The sequence below is a fragment of the Archocentrus centrarchus genome, chromosome 6 (genome assembly GCF_007364275.1).
Source record: "Archocentrus centrarchus isolate MPI-CPG fArcCen1 chromosome 6, fArcCen1, whole genome shotgun sequence".
Classification (NCBI taxonomy): Eukaryota; Metazoa; Chordata; class Actinopteri; order Cichliformes; family Cichlidae; genus Archocentrus; species Archocentrus centrarchus.
In genome coordinates, this window is record NC_044351.1 from 29,145,677 (window position 1) to 29,166,123 (window position 20,447).

Consider the following 20,447-nt stretch of genomic DNA (forward strand, 5'->3'; position numbering starts at 1 on the left):
AACAAAGCTTTTAACAGCCACACTATGTGCTGTGAACTCCAGGTCAGGGGTTTGGCTGACCAGCTCCCGTAGCAGGCACAGTGCCAGTGTTGTGTGCCGCTCTGTCCCTGACCATGGTGGCTGGAGGCTCTGATTGGCGCCAGTCATAATTGGCCTCTAATGCTGTGTGCTTGCATGCCCTGCTAAGTATCATGAAATGCAATTTGACAACATGTAATGCAGGAAGGTCACTGAGATTATTCATAGATCAACCAGAAATGTGTTTGGTATCTTTTTGGTATGGTCTTTTTTTTGTTATATATATAGATTAAGTGTAAAAGTGTTTTCAATGCATTTGCAAAAGCAGCCCAGTTGTGCTTCTGTGGGATTTCAGGTTTACACCATTAGCTTTTATATTCTGGGAGCTCCCATCAGCCACTGCACAAATCAGGAGGTTCAATATGCAACAGTGGTCTTCAGTTTCAGGATTTTTTGCCACTTCTAAAAGTAGCATCGTATTCACTGCCAATATGTGTAACCACCCACTCCTGACACTGTCTCTGGGTCAGCACTTCTGCCATATGTACAGAGAGCTGCAGGGGAGCTGCAGGCAGCTCTGCAGTAAAAGGAGTACGCACATGCACAAACACACTGTAAATGCTTTTTTATTTTGTAGTCTATACTACATAGGAGCCCTCTGTCCACTAGTTGCATTGAGCTGTACGCAGCTATACAGCTGTGTGTCAAAATTAAAAAATCATTCTTATTCTACTTTTCATTTCTGTTTTGACATAAATATACCATCTAGTTAATTTTTTGGGAAAAACTGTCACTAATACAGTTTAAAGGACTGATGTTATGGACCCTGAGCTTGACTGATGTTATGGCGTCTGAGTTTTGGCATTCATTTTTTTGTTCTTGTGCTGTAATGTTTGGAGGTTTGTATTTTTCTTATTACAGTTATTTTCTGGTTGGCTTCTTTATGGTTTTAGTCTCAGTGTCTAGCTCTGGTCATGGTTATAGTTTTGTTTATATTTAATTCCCCGAGTTTCTGTTTATTCCTGCCTCCCCTGTCTCTGTGTGTTGTGCAGTCTCTGTCTCAGTGTTATGTTACATCCTGTTTTAGTTTGATAATCATTTGTTTCTTGCATTTAGTTTTACTTCCTTTATCTCGTTATCCTTTGATTGAGTGCACCTGTATGTTTATTCATGTGTTCCTTATTTCCCTAATCAGGGGCCTATTCCAGAAAGCAGGTTTTGCTAATAACTCTGAGTTTGTTAACCCTAAAATGAGGGAAACTCGGGTTTTCAGTTCCAGAAAGAGAGCTAACTCCTGCAAAACATGACAACTGAGACCAATAAAATATTTATTTTACTGCTCTGATATCACCACTTTCCCAAGATAGGTTACCTTAAAAAATAACATGTTTAAGTTCATAGGGTTTTTTTTTTGTTGTTTTTTTTTAAGCAAACTTAGCAATTCCTTCCAATCCTTCCTAGTGTGGGTGGTGCTGATTTTGCTGAAGTCTAAATCTATTCTGCAAACTGTCGAGTAACTCCTGCTCTCCATAGATTTTTGTGATCTGTGTTGTTCTCTTATGGACAGTTTATCCCAAGCATGTGCTCGGATGAAAAGTATGTACAGTACAAGTATGCAAGAATATAGTAGCAATTGAGAAAGTCCTTCCCCGGTGCGCAAAGTCATGTCATGTCTACATGCATCAGCATTATGAGTCTGTGCATGTCATTCAATCTTAAGCTGATGGGCCTGTATTTGATATTGACTATGTTTACATGGGCACCACTTTGCCTGTTAGATTTTAAGCCTATTCATCATTTTCCATTTACATGACTGCTATTCTGGTTACTAGTTACTGATCACGGCATGCAGTTTGCATAGGCATCTGTGATGGTTATAAGAAATGTAATGTTACATTCTAGTAACTGTCATCTAAAATTAATTTGCCTTAGCTATTGAAAATTAGGCCACTTTGGCGTATAGCAGCTTAAAAATATAAAATGTCGACACTTCATTGCAGATTTATGTCATCCACTTTTTTGCTATCAATGAGAGGCAAGAGCGACAGGAAATGTTAAACATGTCCTGTACTTTGACTGTGGCTCTGTCGGTGTCACCGCTGTTTTTCCTACTCCAGAGTAACGAGATGCTCGAGCTACAGCGGAGCAGAATGAGGGAGGAGATCAAGGAGTACAAGTTCAGAGAGACGCGGCTGCTTCAAGACTATACAGAGCTGGAGGAGGAGAACATCACACTTCAGAAACTGGTGTCTACACTCAAGCAGAGCCAGGTTAGTACAAGGATCAACAGTTTGTACCTTAATAGCTTTTGATTTTGTGTGTTTATCATGTAGAGTTTCACTCAATCACTAAGTGTATTTCTCAAGTATACCACATGTAAGCAAAATGACCTCTTAAAACTCTGTCATCACTGTGAATGACGCATCAGAAATCAGTGGCTCAATCGATTTTATATGACTCACACTCTCAGTGATTTCACTGGCGTAATCATCAACCTTTATTTCCAATATGGTGTTAAAGTGTTTCCTGTACAGGAACTCAAGGTCATGCAGTATCTATATTGGAACTAGACACAAGGTTAGATGAAGTGTCATAGTCTTAACATATAAACTGAAAAGGAGTGTTTTATCAGCCTGGCTACAAGCTATCAACAGTATTACTGACTTTACTGAACACACACACACACACACACACACACACACACACACACACACACACACACACACACACACACACACACAGAGGAGTGCCACTGGGTGAGAGTGTGTCCTGTGGTTCTGTGCCAAAATTAAAAAAACATTCATTTTATACACTCTGAAATTGTTTAAATGAAACAAATGATTTTACTGTACCTACATCCCCTTTCTGTTTCCCTCAGGTGGAGTATGAGGGACTGAAACATGAAATTAAGGTGCTGGAGGAGGAGACTGTCCTTCTGAACAGCCAGCTGGACGATGCATTGCGCTTAAAGGACATCTCTGAGGGTCAGTTAGAAGAAGCTCTGGATGCCCTCAAGACAGAGCGCGAGCAGAAGAACAATCTGAGGAAAGAACTAGCCCATCACATCAGCCTGAGTGACAGTGTCTATGGAGCAGGGGCCCACCTGGCGCTAACCGTCACTGGAGTCGAGGGCCTCAAGTTCCCCGAGGAGACCAACGGAACGAACGGCAGCACCATCCCTGCTGCTAATGGCAACAATGAGGACAACAACCGTTGCAACGGTCACTTTCATGCTGGCTCAGGGATAGCTAAGATGAACGGGGACTACAGGCCCGGCCGGAAAGGAGACGGCCTTCACCCTGTGCCGGATCTGTTCAGCGAGCTTAACCTGTCAGAGATGCAGAAGCTTAAACAGCAGCTGCTGCAGGTGGGTCATAAAAGAAGATGCCTTGGAAATTTGATAGAAAATCAAAGTCCCATATAATGAGCCCAGAGCCCAGTTAGAAATCAGAAAATCGTTCATACTCTTTGGGTCATTGAGTCTTCAATTTCAAGGACACTGTGACGTAATTTGAACGTCACAGAGGGTTTAAATGACAATGTGCTGTTGAGGGGCGAAATCAGCTACAAAGAGCAGATTAAAACACTGCCATATTGATCTCCTTTGCCACAGTATATTTCAGTTTTTACAGTGAAGACTAATGGAGTCTGAAAGCAGTCTTGTGTACAGTTATCGACTGGTAAACGCAAGAATGCAAAATGGCAAAGTAATGGCCATTTTGCAGCAAAATGAAACCAGAAAAAATACTCCAGAACAGCTCAGCTTTTAGTAAACACAAAATTTCTAAATGAGATTGTTGTATCAAATAGAACACTTTACGAAATCCGTAAAGACAACACTACTTTAAGGTTATTGTAATTTTATCCCTCTATTGACATTAGACATAGTTGAGAATTGGAGAAAGACTAGAGGAATGACATCACAAATGTTCAGACTCAAATCAGGGCCCCAGTGCTCAGGGGCATTTGCGCCCATCTGGTAAGTGCTTTTTATGAAGCATGCTAATGCACATGCAGTGTCTGTATCATGCATTATATATTATGTATGCTTCCACACATGCTAAGGATGGAGCAGCATTCAGTCAGCAAGGATGCAGCTGCAAGATAGTCGGACCAGTTCTGCCTTAATTTTAGAGGCAACAGACTTCTCCTAACAGTGAAGGAAAATGCTGTGGATTGCGCACTTATGTTTACACTATTAGTTCCAGCTTTACACCATGATAAGCTACTGCTACTGTATAAAAAAGAATGTATAAATACAAATTGTATATAATATAAAACATGAAGGTGAACTAGCTTTCCTCTTACACCCACTTGAGTGCAACACACACTCATCATGGAGAATGGTAATGTTAAGTGACAGTGAAATCATAGATGGATCAAGTTCATCCTAAAAGCAAATAAAGTCATTACTGTACATCTTTTATCCAGCTGAGCACCAGTGGGAAAGAGAAAACTAGATTAGTGGTTGCTATGTTCGTGGTGTGCCTTTCGCTGTAAACACAATTACTCACTAATCAATTTTCTTTTTTGAGTTAATTAGTTTGGGAAAGATGTAAATTTAGTAGCATCAGGCTTATAATCTCCAGCTGAATTTTATAAAATCAATATTGAATTTCTGAGTGTTGATAAGGAAGAAATGATCATTCCAATTTTGGATTCTTACTTTATTTATCGCATTTCATCTGGGATTGTTAAGAACTGGATCGATAACTTTCCTATAGTCAGATCTTAGAACTTGAAAATCAGATTTCTTGCTTTAACGTGGCTTAGCATGTCATGTTAAAGCAAGAAAAAGACGCACAAATGACATTGCATTGGAAAATACAAAATGAAATGCATTTTATACTTTGCATGTTTGTCATACAGGTGGAGCGTGAAAAGGCAGCACTGCTCATGAACCTGCAGGAGTCACAGACTCAACTACAGCACACACAGGGTGCCCTGACTGAACAGAATGAGCGCCTCCATCGTCTCACAGAGCACGTCAATGCCATGAAACATTTCAATGGCGATAAAGAGCTTGATGACCCTCAAGAGAGTGAAAAACCTGATGGAGGGTCCTTATCGCCGCCAACCAATAGCCACCATGATGCTGATATCCACGGGTTTGAGATTCTCGAGTGTAAGTACAAGGTGGCGGTGACAGAGGTGATTGACCTAAAAGCAGAGCTCAAGGCCCTGAAGGAGAAGTACAACCAGGCAGTGGAGGGACAGGGAGACAACCACGATGACGACAGGGTCCAGGCACTGACTGAACAGGTTTGTGCAGTATTAGCATTGTTACAGTTTTGCTCCATATGCAAAAATCATTCAGTATTTAAACATACTGAATTATTAATGTTTTCATTTATGCATTTATATATTTTTTTTTGAGCAGGTAACACAGTTGGAGCGAAGTTATCGTGAGAGCCGGGAAAGGGTGACAAACCTGGAGGCCGAGCTCCGAGGATCCACAAGTACTGCCTCAGAGAGCCAGGCCATGCTGAACGCTGCCCAGGATGAGCTGGTAACCTTCAGTGAGGAGCTGGCGCAACTGTACCACCATGTCTGTCTGTGCAACAATGAGACACCAAACCGTGTCATGCTGGATTACTACCGCCAGAGTCGAATCACACGTAGCGGCAGCCTCAAAGGCTCAGAGGATCCCCGGGCTTTGCTCTCACCTCGCCTGGCACGACGTCTTGCGGCAGCATCAGCCGCCTGCTCCTCTGAGTGTCCACGCAGTCCCATGGACTCCCCATCCAAAGACGCCCAACATAACGAGACAACAACCCACAGCCCAGCAGACTCCTACCATAGCAGCCCCACCCGCAACCACACTGGTTCCCCGGTCATCGGCATCTCTCCTTGCCCATCTCCAGCACCTTCAGATGCAGGTGGGGACCTGCGGAAGGAGCCAATGAATATCTATAACCTAAATGCCATCATCAGAGACCAGATTAAACATCTGCAGAGGGCTGTTGACCGTTCACTGCAGCTATCCAGGCAACGGGCTGCAGCTAGGGAGTTGGCACCCATGCTTGACAAGGACAAGGAGTCCTGCATGGAAGAGATACTCAAGCTCAAGTCCCTGCTTAGTACTAAGAGAGAGCAGATAGCTACACTCAGACTGGTGCTCAAGGCCAATAAGCAGGTAAAAGGCTATTTTTCTTGCACTTATATAATTTAAAAAAAACATAACACATATGGTCTATTAAAACTGAAGGATTTCATCAAAATGTCCACCTTTGCAGACAGCAGAAGTTGCGCTGGCTAATCTGAAGAGCAAGTATGAAAATGAAAAAACAATGGTGACAGAGACCATGATGAAGCTAAGGAACGAGCTGAAGGCTCTGAAAGAAGACGCGGCCACCTTCTCATCTCTCAGGGCCATGTTTGCCACAAGGTGAGAAGGGCTCAGAAAATGTAACACCGCTAAGATGAGAAAATAAAATGTAAAGAACATATTTGGTAAAAACATGGAATTTGCTTCTAGTTATGTATATTGAATTGTGGTTAATCTCTCTCTGTAGGTGTGATGAGTATGTTACACAGCTGGATGAGATGCAGAGGCAGCTAGCTGCAGCAGAGGATGAAAAGAAGACACTGAACTCCCTCCTCCGGATGGCCATCCAGCAGAAACTGGCCTTGACCCAGCGCTTGGAGGATCTGGAGTTTGACCACGAGCAGACTCACCGTACCCGTGGTGCTAAAGTGCCCAAGATAAAAAGCAGCCCGCCAAAAGTAAGTTGCAGAGGTGCCCCCACAGCTTGCTTCAGCCCTACCAGGCTCCACAGGCGCTCCATTATCATCACTCACACTCTAAACATCACCTGGGCCCTTAATAATCTTCCCTCTGTAGAGCTAACCACTTGTCCGTCCATGTCTTTGTGGATATCAGCCTCAGTTTCTGAAACAATCCTCAGCTTCACCTCTGCATAACTGGGGTTACTCCAGTTTCTCTCTGGGGTCCCAACCCGTTGTGGTAAATACTAGGTTGCTAATTTTAGACTGCAGATCTTTTCTCCACAGAAGGCAATGACTGATCATCATTGCCACACCCAACACCAATGTTCGGTGTGTGCACAGTTCCCAGAAGCTTCAGGATTAGGTGGCATAGGAGAGGTGGTTTCATATGTCTTTGGTTTGGAAATACATAAGGAGCCCATGTGCTCCATCATCCAATATCTAGGCACATAACAGTCTTTAAGGCAGATTTAAAGTTTGACTAAGGAGAATCTTTTTTTATTTATTTTAATACGAGATACAAATTTGATATCAAACATCTACATTTGACAAACTGCTACCATAAATTGTGACGACATTCTCCCAGAATGATAGGAAGTGTTTAGAAAATGACTACCAATCAAAAATAGCTGTAAGATCAGTTTTAGTGACTCGCAGCGCTTCCCTGTGGCAGATAAAATGAATTACAGCTGAGATTTTCTTTCTCACAATTTATCCAGATCATGACTTAATTTGTCACAGGCTTTTGACATGTTTAACTATTATATGGTTAATGTGTTGTTCTGGCTATTAGGAAAACCAGTCAAGCCTTTTCTCTGTGCCTCAGCCTACTCAGTGTGCTACTAATTAAAGAAAAAAAATACTGTGTTGTAGTACAATCCTTTTTTGCAGTGTGGTCATTTTGTATCACTAGATGGCAGTGTTTGATCAAATGTACTTCCTTTTTGAGACTTTCAGTCAAATGCTGTTTGAATTCTCTCTCTCCCTTCCCTTTCCCTGTCAGGTAGTTATGCATATTTCAAGTGAACTACTTTAAACTAAAAATTAAAAAAGCAAGGCATAATCTTTTAAGTGTTAACTAAGTGAGTAAACAAGATGTGGTTTAGTCCAAAAATGCAATGGCTATATGCAGCAGGTGAGGTTGTGCAGGATTGGATTTTCAGTATTTGTTCCACTGTACATGTCCTTGTCTTTTTTGCCCTTGCAAATCAATATAATATTGTATTGGCAAGTGTGTGTGTATGTGTGTGTGTGTGTGTGTGTGTGTGCGCGCGGTGTGTGTGTGTGTGTGTGTGTGTGTAAAAGTGTCCGTGTCTCTGTCTCTTGGGGGGTTTTGTGTTTTCCACTTGCAGCGCAGATTGTCTAGCTGTGCAGTAACCGGTCCTGTCAGTGTGGTCAGATGAGACTGGGCAGTCACTTGAGCTATACTCAGTCTGGCTTTGAGTGTGCTATTAATCTATAGCACTGATCCTACTATATTGAGAAAAACTGTGACCGGGATCAGTCTGGTGCTTCACTTTAAAAGTCACGGTAACTGTAGAGTTCAGTCTCTTTGTCTCTGACAAGGCCTTGTCTTGTCTTGTCCACCCTGTTTTCTCTGACCTGTTGTCTAACCCCGAGTGTCACCACTTGTATATCTGTCTAATTTATCAGTTTCTTGTAGATTGTCAGCAGCCTGCTGCCTCAGTACCGCCACTCTCCCCACAAATAAGGCGAGGGAGAACCTCCCTAGCACGCAGGTAACAAGCTGTAGAACCTGCTAGCAGTAGGCTTACTAAGATCTATCTATCTGTCTGTCTGTCTGTCTATCTATCTCAGCATAAAATTCTAATGGCAACATATCACATCTTTGCCATATAGAGTGACTTTTTCACATTTTTAGTTGTAGGATAATTGATCCCGCATGTTGTCAGTATTCACCTTTTACATTTGGTATTATGGAAAATGATGGGGTTTGTATTATAGTAATTAAGTGGGCAAAGCAGTGAAGGAATTGCTTTTCACCTTGCATGTGTTGTTTTGCATGGCCATTTTGTATACACGCCCAGGCCTATACTGTATATTTAATATCAGTTTTCCTTTTCTAGTGATCACACTTTTTTTTTTTTTTGACAAGTTGAGATGCTCACTGAAAGGAGGGTCTGTGATCTTATGCTCTGCATTTAGACACGGACATGCTGCTAGGAGGCCATTAGCAAGCTGATCTAGTGATAAATATGGTTGTCTTCTGTTTTCAGTTTGGCTCCACTGTCGTTGTTGTTAGATTTCTTTCCAACCTTGTTTTGATTTCTCGAGGATGTCACGATGTCCTGATGTATGAGAAGCATTTCCCTTGTCTCTGGCCTGGTTTAAAAGGAAGAGTTGACTTTCTGAATTGCACATATTTGCTTTGTGCCTAAACTTAAATGAGAGGATTGACACCACTCATGTCTATGCACTAAAATATGAAGCTGTCACTAACAGTTAGTATAGTTTTTTTATTACATACAAATAATCCAATTTAAGGATGCAAACCTTTAGGCCTGATATAGTACTCTTCCAGCTAATTTTCCTAGTTTTTGATAAAGCTGGGTAGCTGTTTCCAGTATTTTGCTAAGCTAAGCTAACATGCTGCTGCAGGTATCAGATGTAAGAGGTACCAATATTATTCTACATATAAGCATGCCCACCCCCCTTTATTCCCATGCTTGAATGTTGTAGAACTCTGACTTTTTAACCTGCTCCATTTTTGTTTTATATATTTAGAATAACCTTTTTCCTCCAAGAGTCTTTACAAAATATTCTCTTCTGTTTCTCTGCCTCCTTTCAGTCATAAATTTGTGGCAGACCTCCAGGAACACAACGCAGTCCTGTCCAGCAGCAGAAGCCTTCTCTCCCCTTGCGACCCTCGTAACTGTCTGGCCCAGCAACCCCACCTTCCCGGCACCTAACCGGTTCTGGTCCTGCCCAGGCCAAGACCTCAGTCTGGAAGCAGTCCTCCAGAGACACAGAACACTGGATGGGGGTTCACTCAGTTTAACTCCCCTAAACCAAGCAGTCCAACCTGATGCTTACTGGATACTGTGACCTCCCTGAGCTTTAAGTGGCCCAGCGCTGTCAGGCCTGCTGGTTACCTGGGTCGCAGAAGAGGAGCAGGAAGCTCTCTTCATCTCTGGAAGTGACCTCCTGTCCTGGAAACAGAAAATGGAGAACTGACCTGAGGTGGAAACGCCAGTGACAATGCACTGGAATCTGCCACCTTCCTAGTATTCCTCCTTGTATTTATTTATAATTTATTCACTCTGTTATTTATTTCTGAGATATTTATTACTTGTATGTTTTGTGTGTGCGTGTGTATGTGTGGGGTTTTTTTTTGTGTCTTTCTGAAAGATGGAAATCAAAGCAGTTTAACACATTCACTACTGTACATGGCCATTTTTTTTTTCTTGCAAAAACGAAAACAGTGCAAATAAAAGCAGAACTTGTTTGGTGACTATCTGCTTTTGAAAAACTTTTTAAAAAAAAAAAAGTCAAATATTAGATTTTGTCAGCATAACAATCCCCCCTTCCTTAAACTCATATATACCATTTTTACTTGAGGTGTTAGCATATATGAGTTTGGTAATCAGACTAATGAAGGTAAAGATATGATTATAAGAACATCGTTTTTGTGGGTTGATTTCAGTGATCTAACGTTATTAGTCTGGATGCTTGTGGGGGTTTTTTTACACACAGATTGTTTTTTTTTTTTGTTTTTTTTGCTTATCAAGTGCAGAAAGACTATTTTATACCTCCTTTAACTTTGATTTATCTATTTTTTACAGCAGACTTTGCAGATGTGTTTGTGTCTGTTACATAGCTCAGGTCTCTTGGAGACTGGGATAGATGAGTGGCTGGGTGTTTCAGATCAGGATTAGGGCTGTTGGCCTGAGTTTTTTTTTTTTTTTTTTTCTTTTCCTTTTGAATTGCACAGGTTTAAGTGACCGTGGAGTGAACTGACCTCCCTTTTTAACATTAGCTAAGGACAGAGGATTTCCCCAAAGGTGTGCCTCCTCTTAAGTACCTGTCACTGTCATGTTAAAGTTGCATTCTTACCATATTTTCTGTCAGAAAACTGTTATCACCATTAATACCCCCAATCATGACATTAACAAAAATGCCAAACATAATCAAGCTTACACTTATTTGGTCTCAAAACATCACCTTGTTCAGCCATCTCAACATGCTTCCTCCAAACAATATGCAGTAATTACAAGCACAATTCTGCACTATGCATTAGAGCAATACAATAGCACCTGTCGTAGACTGATCTGGGTAAGATTTACCAAATCTTTGAACCATTTCTGTCATCATTAACTAACCAGCAGGCTGACAAAGAATGATAGGATGATAAAACAACCGATTTTAATAAAAAATCAAGATATTGTTGCTTTTGAAACACTGAAATGGACAGTCTGTGACATTTGTTCCATAGTTAAAGTCCCATCTTTCTGTAGTCGACTTTTCTGGTACACTCATAATGTCTCTGATGTTGGATACAGTTGTTTTGTCACATGGATATGGAAGGGATAACTTAAAACTAGTCAGTATTAGTGTTGTAATGACAGCATTTCTGTTACAACAGTAACAACTGAGTGAACTGTGTGTGTGCACGCGTGTGTGTGTATACATTTGTTTGATTTATCGTTGTTAAATTGTTACTTTTGCAACTACAGAGTGTTGAAAACATTTGTGGTCCAAAAGCAGTTTCTGAACCCCTGCAGGCTCATTGGTGACCTAACTCTTGGTTTGTTTGCACAACATAGCTATGGATGGGGAGAGACTAATCTAAAAATGGAAAAAAAAAAAAAACATGGTTCAAAATGAATGCTAGCAGTACTGCAGTGGGTTTTAAAGTTTCTCCATCACTCAAAACAGTGTTTAATTGGTTTCACAACTAAATAAAGAAATTGTCCTTGGATTCGTATGACTTTGCTTTTGTGTCTGTTTCTCTGTTTTACCATTTTTAATGACCTAGACAAAAGTAGCTGACTGCCTCTAATGATGGTAGCCATATGTGTGCGTAGTTTACTCAAGTAGAACTTAAGCAGCAAAACTAAAAGTATTTCTATACTATGTTACTTTCTACTTCTACTTTCTGCTTCTACTAAACTATATTTTAAAGGCAAATATTGTTATTAATATAGCTGCTAAAAAATTATATTGTTATATATGATACTTATACTTGAGTAGTTTTATATGAGTAGCTCATAGTACACTGTGTTGCTACTTAAAGAATCTAAAGTTATTTTATACAACCATTTTCAGATTTTATACATTGCCACTTTTAATCTAATGCACTCTGTAGAGCACAGCTCTGGTTAAATTAAGTTTTTTTTTTCCCAGCCTCTTTTTTATGCCCATTCCTTGCTTCTTGTCTGTAGCTTCTATCGAAAAAGCACCATAGTTCCCATCAGATGAGAAGATCTATGTCTAGCCTCAGCAAACAATAGAAAACTGGGCTATTTTGTACTTTGTTATAATTTTCTTTGATGAGCTGAAAACTTAAAATAAATTTAAAAAAAAAATAAGGATTTACATTTTTATATTTTTATTTTTTCTTATAGTGTTTACAGTACGTGTGGCGGAATAGACACACACACTACGCAAGTCTGTCTATGATTGTAAAAACGTCTGCACCGCTGGCGGGTGGGGCGGAGGAAGCACCCAATGAAGGTGCCGTCGGAGGGCGATCATCAAACCGAAAGTTTCTCGTGTAGGTTATTATTTATTTATTTAGCACATCTGTTTGCCGAAGTCTAGTGTGTCTTCAGCTGCCCCGGACAAATTGTTATTTTGTAGGGCTGCCGCTGCGCAGCTGGACTTGGTAGTGAGTTTCCAGCGAGGAGGGGAGCGCGTTGCTTAACATTTTTGTGGTTATTTTTGAAGACTTTGAATGCCTGTCACTTAAGCATCCGAATGCTTGAGCGGTCTGTGTCTCAAGTGAAAATGGACGGCTTTAGCAGAGTCGCTTTTCGCAAGAAACAACAAAATCTGCACACCACGGAGCGAACCGAAGCAGGTAAGCTGTTTCGTTTTGTTTTATTTAATGGAATATTGGGGAACAGTTTGATACATAAATATAGGATACAATCACAAAGCTACTCGGAGAGAGTAATTTCTCCACTGCAATTTTATTTTATTTATATGTTGTGCGTTTTATCAGGATTTTTGGCCATTTCCCTTCTTGAATATTGAATATTTCATCAGAGGAACCACTATGCTAAATGCAATCATGTGCAGTCACTGTAGTGACTTAGTGTTATGATTCTTTTAGCTGTCACATAGCCATAATGTGTTTTTCTTAGTCTGGTTGCGCAAGCATTGAATGGTCAGGCTGTAACACACTCAGCGCACCTACATTACTGCTCGTGTTTCAAAGGCAAGACCCAACCTGTGGTGTGATTATCTGCAGGCTGGGGGGTGTGTTTAAAAATAATGCCGGTGAACAAAAATTAACAGGCAGTCATATGACATTATCTGCACACGCAGCTCTCAGGATCATAGAAACACAGTTTCTCGACAGATTCCTGCGCATTTTGTATCTCGGCCCAAGTTTTAAAATGTGATTTAAAAAAAAAAAAAAAAAAATTCTTGGGATCTGTGTCTATGCTAACTTCCAAATGAGTCTTTGCAGAAACCCAAGCTGGTAGTTGAAACTGAAAGTTTGCACAGGCTTGCTAATCCAATTTAGCATCTTATATTTCTCAGAAAAAAAAGGATCCCAATGCTTGTTAGTGTTCTGACTGGGCAAGATCGGCCAAGACATACTGTCTTATCTTGCAAGCTTACTGAGTGCTTGTGCAAACATGCAGTTGAGAATAATGTACATCTAGCTTGATGTGAACTTTGTTCAGTGGTTATCACTACTGTTAAGAAGGTTGGGGGGGTCATTTCATAATGTTTGCCCGTCAGGTCCAGTCACAGGTGCACACCTTTGAGTGAGGAAGTGAGAATATCCAGAATTATTACCTGCCATTGAGTCACCTTGAGTTTGCAATACTGGAAGTAATTCATGGCTTCATCATCATTGCTGCTCCCTTGTATTGCACAATGTTGCCATATACCAAGTGTGTTACGCTTCATTTACAACTTCTTTTATGATATTTGACCAATGGATAACAACAAAATGCAGCACTGAATCTGAGGACTGAGCAACACTGGCTGCTGATGTGGTTAATGAGACCTCTTGACTAATCACTATAATTTCTTGAAGAATTACAGTGATTTCTTGATCTGTCGTTTTCCTTCATTGGAGACGAGGTTGTAACATCTTAGCATTAAAAACCATATCCTTTTATCATACTGTCATGCTCCCTGCCAGTTTATTAGCACTGAGCAACAAATCTGTAATGTTGGTTCTGTAGCAGTAAATCTAACCTATATATGAACTGTGGATCACTTTAAAGAGTTAAAGCACTGAATCAAACTAATAAGTATAACCTAATTGCCACGGCTGCAGTTATTTCTTCTATTTATCTTGGTCCAATGTGACTCTTTTAATGATCCAGCATTTTTATTGTGTCTGGCTGAGCCTGCATTTCTTGGACCGGAGATGTTTTCTGAATTTCAGCAGAGGTACAGTTTTAAACTTTTAATGATCTCTTATGCTCTACTTCAATTTGCTTGGGCCGGAAGATTCACCAGCTTTGGTATGAAATTGGATTCCAAGCCATTATTTTATTCTAGAGGACAGACTTTATTGTAATTTGTGTCTGTTTTGACCCCCTCATTTGAGACAAAAGCTATTAAGTCTATAAGTTCGTCTTTTCAAACTACAGTACATTGTTACCCTGTTTTTTTTTTTTTTTTTGGTTTTTTTTCCTGTCAGTTTAACTGAGTTGGATTGTACAATATAAATATCAATACTCTCTGTGGGTACTGTCATACCCTTCAATGTGTTTGTTTATGTGTCTTTTTTAAAAAATTGCGTTGTCCATGCTTTATAAGCTCACAGTGCACAATGATCTGCATGTACAGTAAAATGTAGTCAGTCCGCATAGCTTTAGAGCATGTCGGTTTGTGCTGATGTGACTGTGAACACAGCCATATCAGTCTCCAACAAAGGGGCTGTTTGTTTTTTGTGTGCTAAGATAGAAGCAGTGGGACTGTATGAATCAGAAGCTGTGTGGCCTGCTAGCCTGCTGCTGCTGGTATTGTTTTGCTGCACTGACGCCCATTCATTCTGAGCTGAACCCTCTTACTGTCTCCACTGGTTTTAACGCACTTTAGCAATGGTTCTCTTGTACAGCTGAGTTCATGGTGGCTTAACGATGATTACTTTTTTCTATGACATGCTTTGCTGTACCACATAAGTAAACATTGCTCATAAATAATATGTGTGAGTATGGAAAAGGATTGCTTCATGTGTGATTGCTATTTCAATTATGAAAGGCCAGTTGCTTCCCCTCCCCCACTCTGTGGTTATGCCAAAGTTAAGTCTTATAAAATAAAATGTGATTAGAACGAGTTTTAACCCCCTTAGGATAAGGGGATGACAGAATTTAAATTGGGGGAAAAGGTGAATTGCCATAAAATGATTTGTAATTATTTTAACTTCACTCAGCATTATAAAGTATTTAGCAAATTTCTTTAGTTACAAGCTAAGATATGTTTCATTTGTGGCAGTGTAACTAATTGCAACTGAGATGATTTCATGCGGTCAGAAAAAAGTCTACTTAACACTTCATAACTGTTCTGGACATGGACATTATTTAAATTTAATTAATTAATGAATATCCAGTATCAAGTTGTCCTGACATTAATGTGTTTTTAAAAGAGCTGCTGTCATTGTTTTCCATTCTTTTGTCAGGTGTTATTTTCCCATTCAAAATTCTGTTATCCTCTTTGTTCTTTGGACAGTGATAAAGTCAGACTAGAGGTTGAAGGCCTTGTTGAAGAGGTGAGTTTTTGAGAAGTTTATTCAGAGTCCAGTGATGGGGAATTGTGAAGCTTACCTGAGAGAGAATTCCAGAGGGTGGGGGATACCACGCTGAAGGCTCTGTCCCCAGAGATATGGAGGTTGGGGCAAGGAAAAGATATCAGACCCATGGCCGAGGGCTGTAGCATCCAAGACTGCTGTATGGGCTTAGGAGGTCGTACAGGTACTGAGGGGGCAGGGCACTGAGGGATTTGTAAGTGAGAAGAAGGATCTTGTAAGTAATGTCTGACTTGACTGAGAGCCAGTGGAGAGTTATGAGGGTGGGGTGGTATGTTGTCAGGCATAGGTTGTGTGTAGAAGCCTGGTAGCTGAGTTCAGTTCAGTTCAATTCAGTTCATTTTTATTTATATAGCACCAAATCACAACAGTCGCCTCAAGGCTCCAGTGCTGGACATACTGGAGCCAGTCCAGGGCTTTGCTGAAAATCCCAAATAGGACCCCATCAATGTATTGATCTTCATCACTTGACTGTCAGGAGGTTGTAAAAATGTAACCTCTTGCCTAGTGGCTATTTATCTTTATTAATGAATAACTTTTTATTAGACTGAGGAATTCAGTTGTTTCCTTATTGGAATCTCTACCCAGAGTTTGCTCAGTCTGGAAGAGACGTCTCAGACTGTAGGTGGTTCCTCGTCGATGTGTGGAGGAGGATTTTGGTTTGCTCAGGAAATAATCACTGTGGGTGTGTAGTGCACTCAGCAGGAAATGGCTTTGTGTGTGTGTGTGTGTGTGTGTGTGTGTGTGTGTGTGTGTGTGTGTGTGTGTGTGTGTGTGTGTGTGTGTGTGTGTGTGTGTGTGTGTGTGTGTGTTGCTACAGACCACCAAACTTCATGTGGACTTCAGATTATGTCAAGGTCAGTGCGTAGAAAGCTTCATGGAATGGGTTTCGATGGCCAAGCAGCTGCATCCAAGCCTTACATCACCAAGAGCAATGCAAAGTGTCAGATGCAGTGCTTCTGACACTTTGCATTGTGCACTGGACTCTAGAGCAGCGGAGGCATGGACTCTGGAGTGATGAATCACACTTCTGCGTCTGGTAACCTGATGGCTGAGTTTGGGTTTGGCAGTTGCCAGGAAACCAGGGGCGGAGCTTCTGGAGGGGCTGGGAGGGCGGCACGCCCCCGGCCCGGGGCTAGTGGGGGCCCGGATGGGAGAGAGGAGAGGAGAATAAGATTTCAGGTAGCCAGGCCTCTGTCACGTCCGAGCGAGGTGGAGAAGGAGGGCCCTGTCTTGATTATATCGCAATATGCATGGCTCAATGTGCACAGTATACAACCCACTATACATCACCCATCATTCATGTTTTACACGGGGGTTTTAAAGGTTGCCACAGTCAGGACTGAGTCATGGTTGCTCAAAACTGACTGACTTTAGTGATGTAGTAGGTGTAAAATATTGAATAAGATGTTGGACTGCGTGACTGGCTTTAAAGGCCCTTTCACACCGGACGCGCTGCGTTTTTGCGAATAAATCAGAGCGCTGCATTTAGCAACATGTGAGTTCATAGCTCAAAACGTGCACTGATGTACTGAATATACAGCTGGGAACAGTAAACTCGGACTATTTTACCTCAGACACACAGCTACATGTTCCTCCGGGTCAGTCGGCTCTCTGAAATTATTCTCTGCCTCCTCACATGTGATCCCAACTCTGCCAACAACAACTGCCCACTGATGATGTGAAACGTGCGCGAAAGCATCCGTGATGCAGCTTCAACTCCTGGATCAAACCATGAAACTCTCCCTGCTGCCGCTTTCTAATGTGTTGGATGAACCCAGAATCTCTTTTTCTTCCTTCTCTTGTTTAGAAAAATCACAACCTCATTACATCATCGCTTGATGTCGGCTTCCTTTCTTTCACAGTGCGTTTTATGAGGGCAATTTAGTCGCAAAAACGCAGCGCGTCTGGTGTGTATGTAGGTTACAGGTTCGCATCCGAAACATTCGGAATTTCATGTTGTTTTTACGCAACGCATCCGGTGTGAAAAGGCCTAAAGGCCTTAGGTGGAGCATTTTTACGGACTAAGCTAACATGAGTGGCACTTCATAACATACACATTTCCGCTGTTCTGGGCATGTGTATGTTATAAAATGATGTTATGATGAGCTTTATTATTTGGGTGTAAAGGGCCCGGTCATTTGCGGGCCCCCGGCCCGGCTCTGATTTGTTCCGCTAGTGAGGAGAACGATACTTGTCTGACTGCATTTTGCCAAGTGTCAAGTTTGGTAGAAGGGGAATTATGGTGGGCGGTTGTTTTTCAAGAGTTGGGCTCAGCCGCTTAGTTCCAGTAAAAGGAATTTTTTAATGCTTCAACATACCAAAACATTTTGGACAATTTCATGCTCCCAAATTTGTGGGAACAGTTTGGGGATGGCCCCTTCCTGTTCCAACATGACTGTGCACCAGTGCATTAACAAAGACATGGATGAGCAAGTTTGGTGTGGAAGAACTTGCCTGCGCAGAGTCCTCACCTCAACCTGATAGAACACCTTTGGGATGAACTAGAAAGGAGACCCCAAGCCAGGCCTTTTCATTTGACCTCACAAATGCACTTCTGGAAGAATGGTCAAAAATTCCCATAAACACACTCCTAAACTTTGTGGAAAACCTTCCCAGAAGAGTTGAAGCTGTTATAGCCTCAAAAAGGGTGGGCTGACATCATATTAAATCCCATGAATTAAGAATTGGAAGTCATTCACATTCATATGTGCATGAAGGCAAATAAGCAAACACGCAGTTCAGTATGTATTTAGAATCACTTTTGATATGTTGGCGCGGTTTACAGATGCTCCAGTAGGTGGAGGTAAATGCTCAGAAATGTTTGACAAATGGTTGGTGGGTGTTCACTGCTCAGTGTGTGTTGTAGACCCCTTGCAGAGAAATTTACTCTTTTATAACAAACCGACTATTAAGGGCAATTTATAGTGGCATGACACTGTGCAGCTGATCCCAAATCAATTAAGAAAGCAATTATTATGTTTATTGCTTTCGCTTCTCTTGGTTAAAACCAGGCACACCTTCTATTTGAGCAGCCCTGTTATTCTTGATTTTTACTCACTAACATTCAATATTTTTTTTAAAATGAATATCTGCCAACCAGTGTCATGCAGTCATCATAAACATACAGACATGGCAGTTTTGTGTAAAATGTCTTTAGAAAACATGGGTGCACAATGAAGTATTTTGACACTTCTTTTAATAGTAGCCATGTGTTTGTACCTTCATTTGCGTTCAAGGTCAGTTTGTTCTCTAATGCAGTCTCTAATTTATTGCAAATCTATTTTTAATTTGCCTCCAAACCTTAACCTGTTTAATACACTGAGTCTGAGATTCAGTTTGCCCAATCAATAGAAGCTTAAATAGCAGCCATGTTTCAGCCAGGACACTGTTTTTCTTTCCATGCAGCAGAGCTTCCTGACTGCAGTGTGTTTTGTGTGTGTGTGTGTGTGTATGTGTGTGTATGTGTGTGTAAGTGTCTTTTCCCGCTTGTGACAGGCATTGTTATAGCCCGAGAGGTCCTTCCCAGAACACTGTTACCTTACAAGTTCAGTTTGAACTCAGAAAAGGAGAAATCAGACCTGGTGTGTTGGCCTGTGGGACACTAAGCAACCAACCAAGTTTTGAGGAAGTTTTACAGAGCGGAAGGTGTTGTGAAATTGTCACTCATCTTTTTGTTTTTCACCTTTGCGAAACTGAGGACATCCCTTCTGCAAGAGGACTGAAAGGTGTTTGTGGCTTGCTGATTCATCTTTCTCTACAGATCTGTAGAGTTAAGTACAGGATAGGGTGCTCTCAGAAAATCTTTTTGCACTGAGAGAGGGAAGGAAATTAGAGAAAGTCTTAAAAAGAGCTGCTTTGGGATACTGTTTCCAATTTGGAAGTACAACATTAGTGTTACTTTGTAGCACTTTTCCTTTCCTCATCTTTTCATACACTTCACTCTCAGACTCCGGATGGACTATCAGAGGTCCTGCTTGATACAAAATGTATCTTCTGGTAGGTGAGCCTTACAGGCTGGACAACACATTAAGGATGAATACTTTCATTGGCTGAATATATATATATATATATATGTTAGACAATTTTGGTTTCTATTTTAAAATAAAAGACAGTGGACTGATGATGAAACGACAACGCAAGTACTGGTTTTGGAGCCGGAAAGGTAAAAAGTCAAAGATGTGCCTGCTCTGCTGCTATGGTAAGACTCAGAAACCCCCTCATTAAGAGTTACATAGCAAAACATGTCAGCAATAAGTTAGAATGTTGTTGAAAAGGGAAGAAAGTTTTCTTGTTCCTGCTTTTTAAAAAAAAAATCTCTGAAAAAATTTTCCTTTAGCATTAAATTTGCCATGCTTCATTTCGTGATGCTCTGTTGTACTTCTTTGACTGGCGTTTAGCAGATTTCTGTTCTCTAATATCTAGCAGAATCTCATTTCTAACATTGTCATCCTCCTGCTGTCCCTTGTAGACCATTTGTTGTGCTCCTGTTCTCTCTGACCATGTGTTTGCTTAAGTGCAACTGTTGCACAGAAGAACTTATTATTAAAGAGTCTTCCCCGCTGCAACATGCTTCTGTAATTCTTAGTGTTATGAGGTTTTGTTAGCAGTCGGTGGTTTACCAACATGAATGATTGGTAAATTCACACAGAGCGATTACTTGTCATGTGCAGCGAGCGTGCTTTAAATATTCATGTTGATTTACTGAGGTTCTGCTTTGGTCTCCCTGTGGACTTGCCTGCTG

The 20,447-nt window shown here is 41.0% G+C and overlaps 2 protein-coding genes across 4 annotated transcripts in view; both read left to right on the forward strand.

The window, feature by feature from the left end:
* The window catches only part of bicd1a (bicaudal D homolog 1a), a 30,669-nt gene extending 18,983 nt beyond the window's left edge, over positions 1-11,686 (forward strand). The window contains exons 3-10 of one of the 3 annotated variants that reach the window (XM_030732164.1): positions 2,136-2,288; positions 2,897-3,385; positions 4,888-5,280; positions 5,399-6,154; positions 6,255-6,406; positions 6,534-6,744; positions 8,401-8,486; positions 9,557-11,686. In XM_030732164.1, the coding sequence (XP_030588024.1) occupies positions 2,136-2,288; positions 2,897-3,385; positions 4,888-5,280; positions 5,399-6,154; positions 6,255-6,406; positions 6,534-6,744; positions 8,401-8,486; positions 9,557-9,677 (2,361 nt within the window). In that variant the 3' untranslated portion in view covers positions 9,678-11,686. The remainder of the gene's footprint in view (positions 1-2,135; positions 2,289-2,896; positions 3,386-4,887; positions 5,281-5,398; positions 6,155-6,254; positions 6,407-6,533; positions 6,745-8,400; positions 8,487-9,556) is intronic. The other 2 variants (XM_030732162.1, XM_030732163.1) reach the window with 2 other exon arrangements.
* An 893-nt stretch (positions 11,687-12,579) lies between these two features.
* fgd4a (FYVE, RhoGEF and PH domain containing 4a) overlaps positions 12,580-20,447 on the forward strand; it is a 51,364-nt gene continuing 43,496 nt past the window's right edge. The window contains exon 1 of the mRNA XM_030732123.1: positions 12,580-12,787. Coding sequence (XP_030587983.1) covers positions 12,685-12,787 — 103 coding nt within the window. The 5' untranslated portion in view covers positions 12,580-12,684. The remainder of the gene's footprint in view (positions 12,788-20,447) is intronic.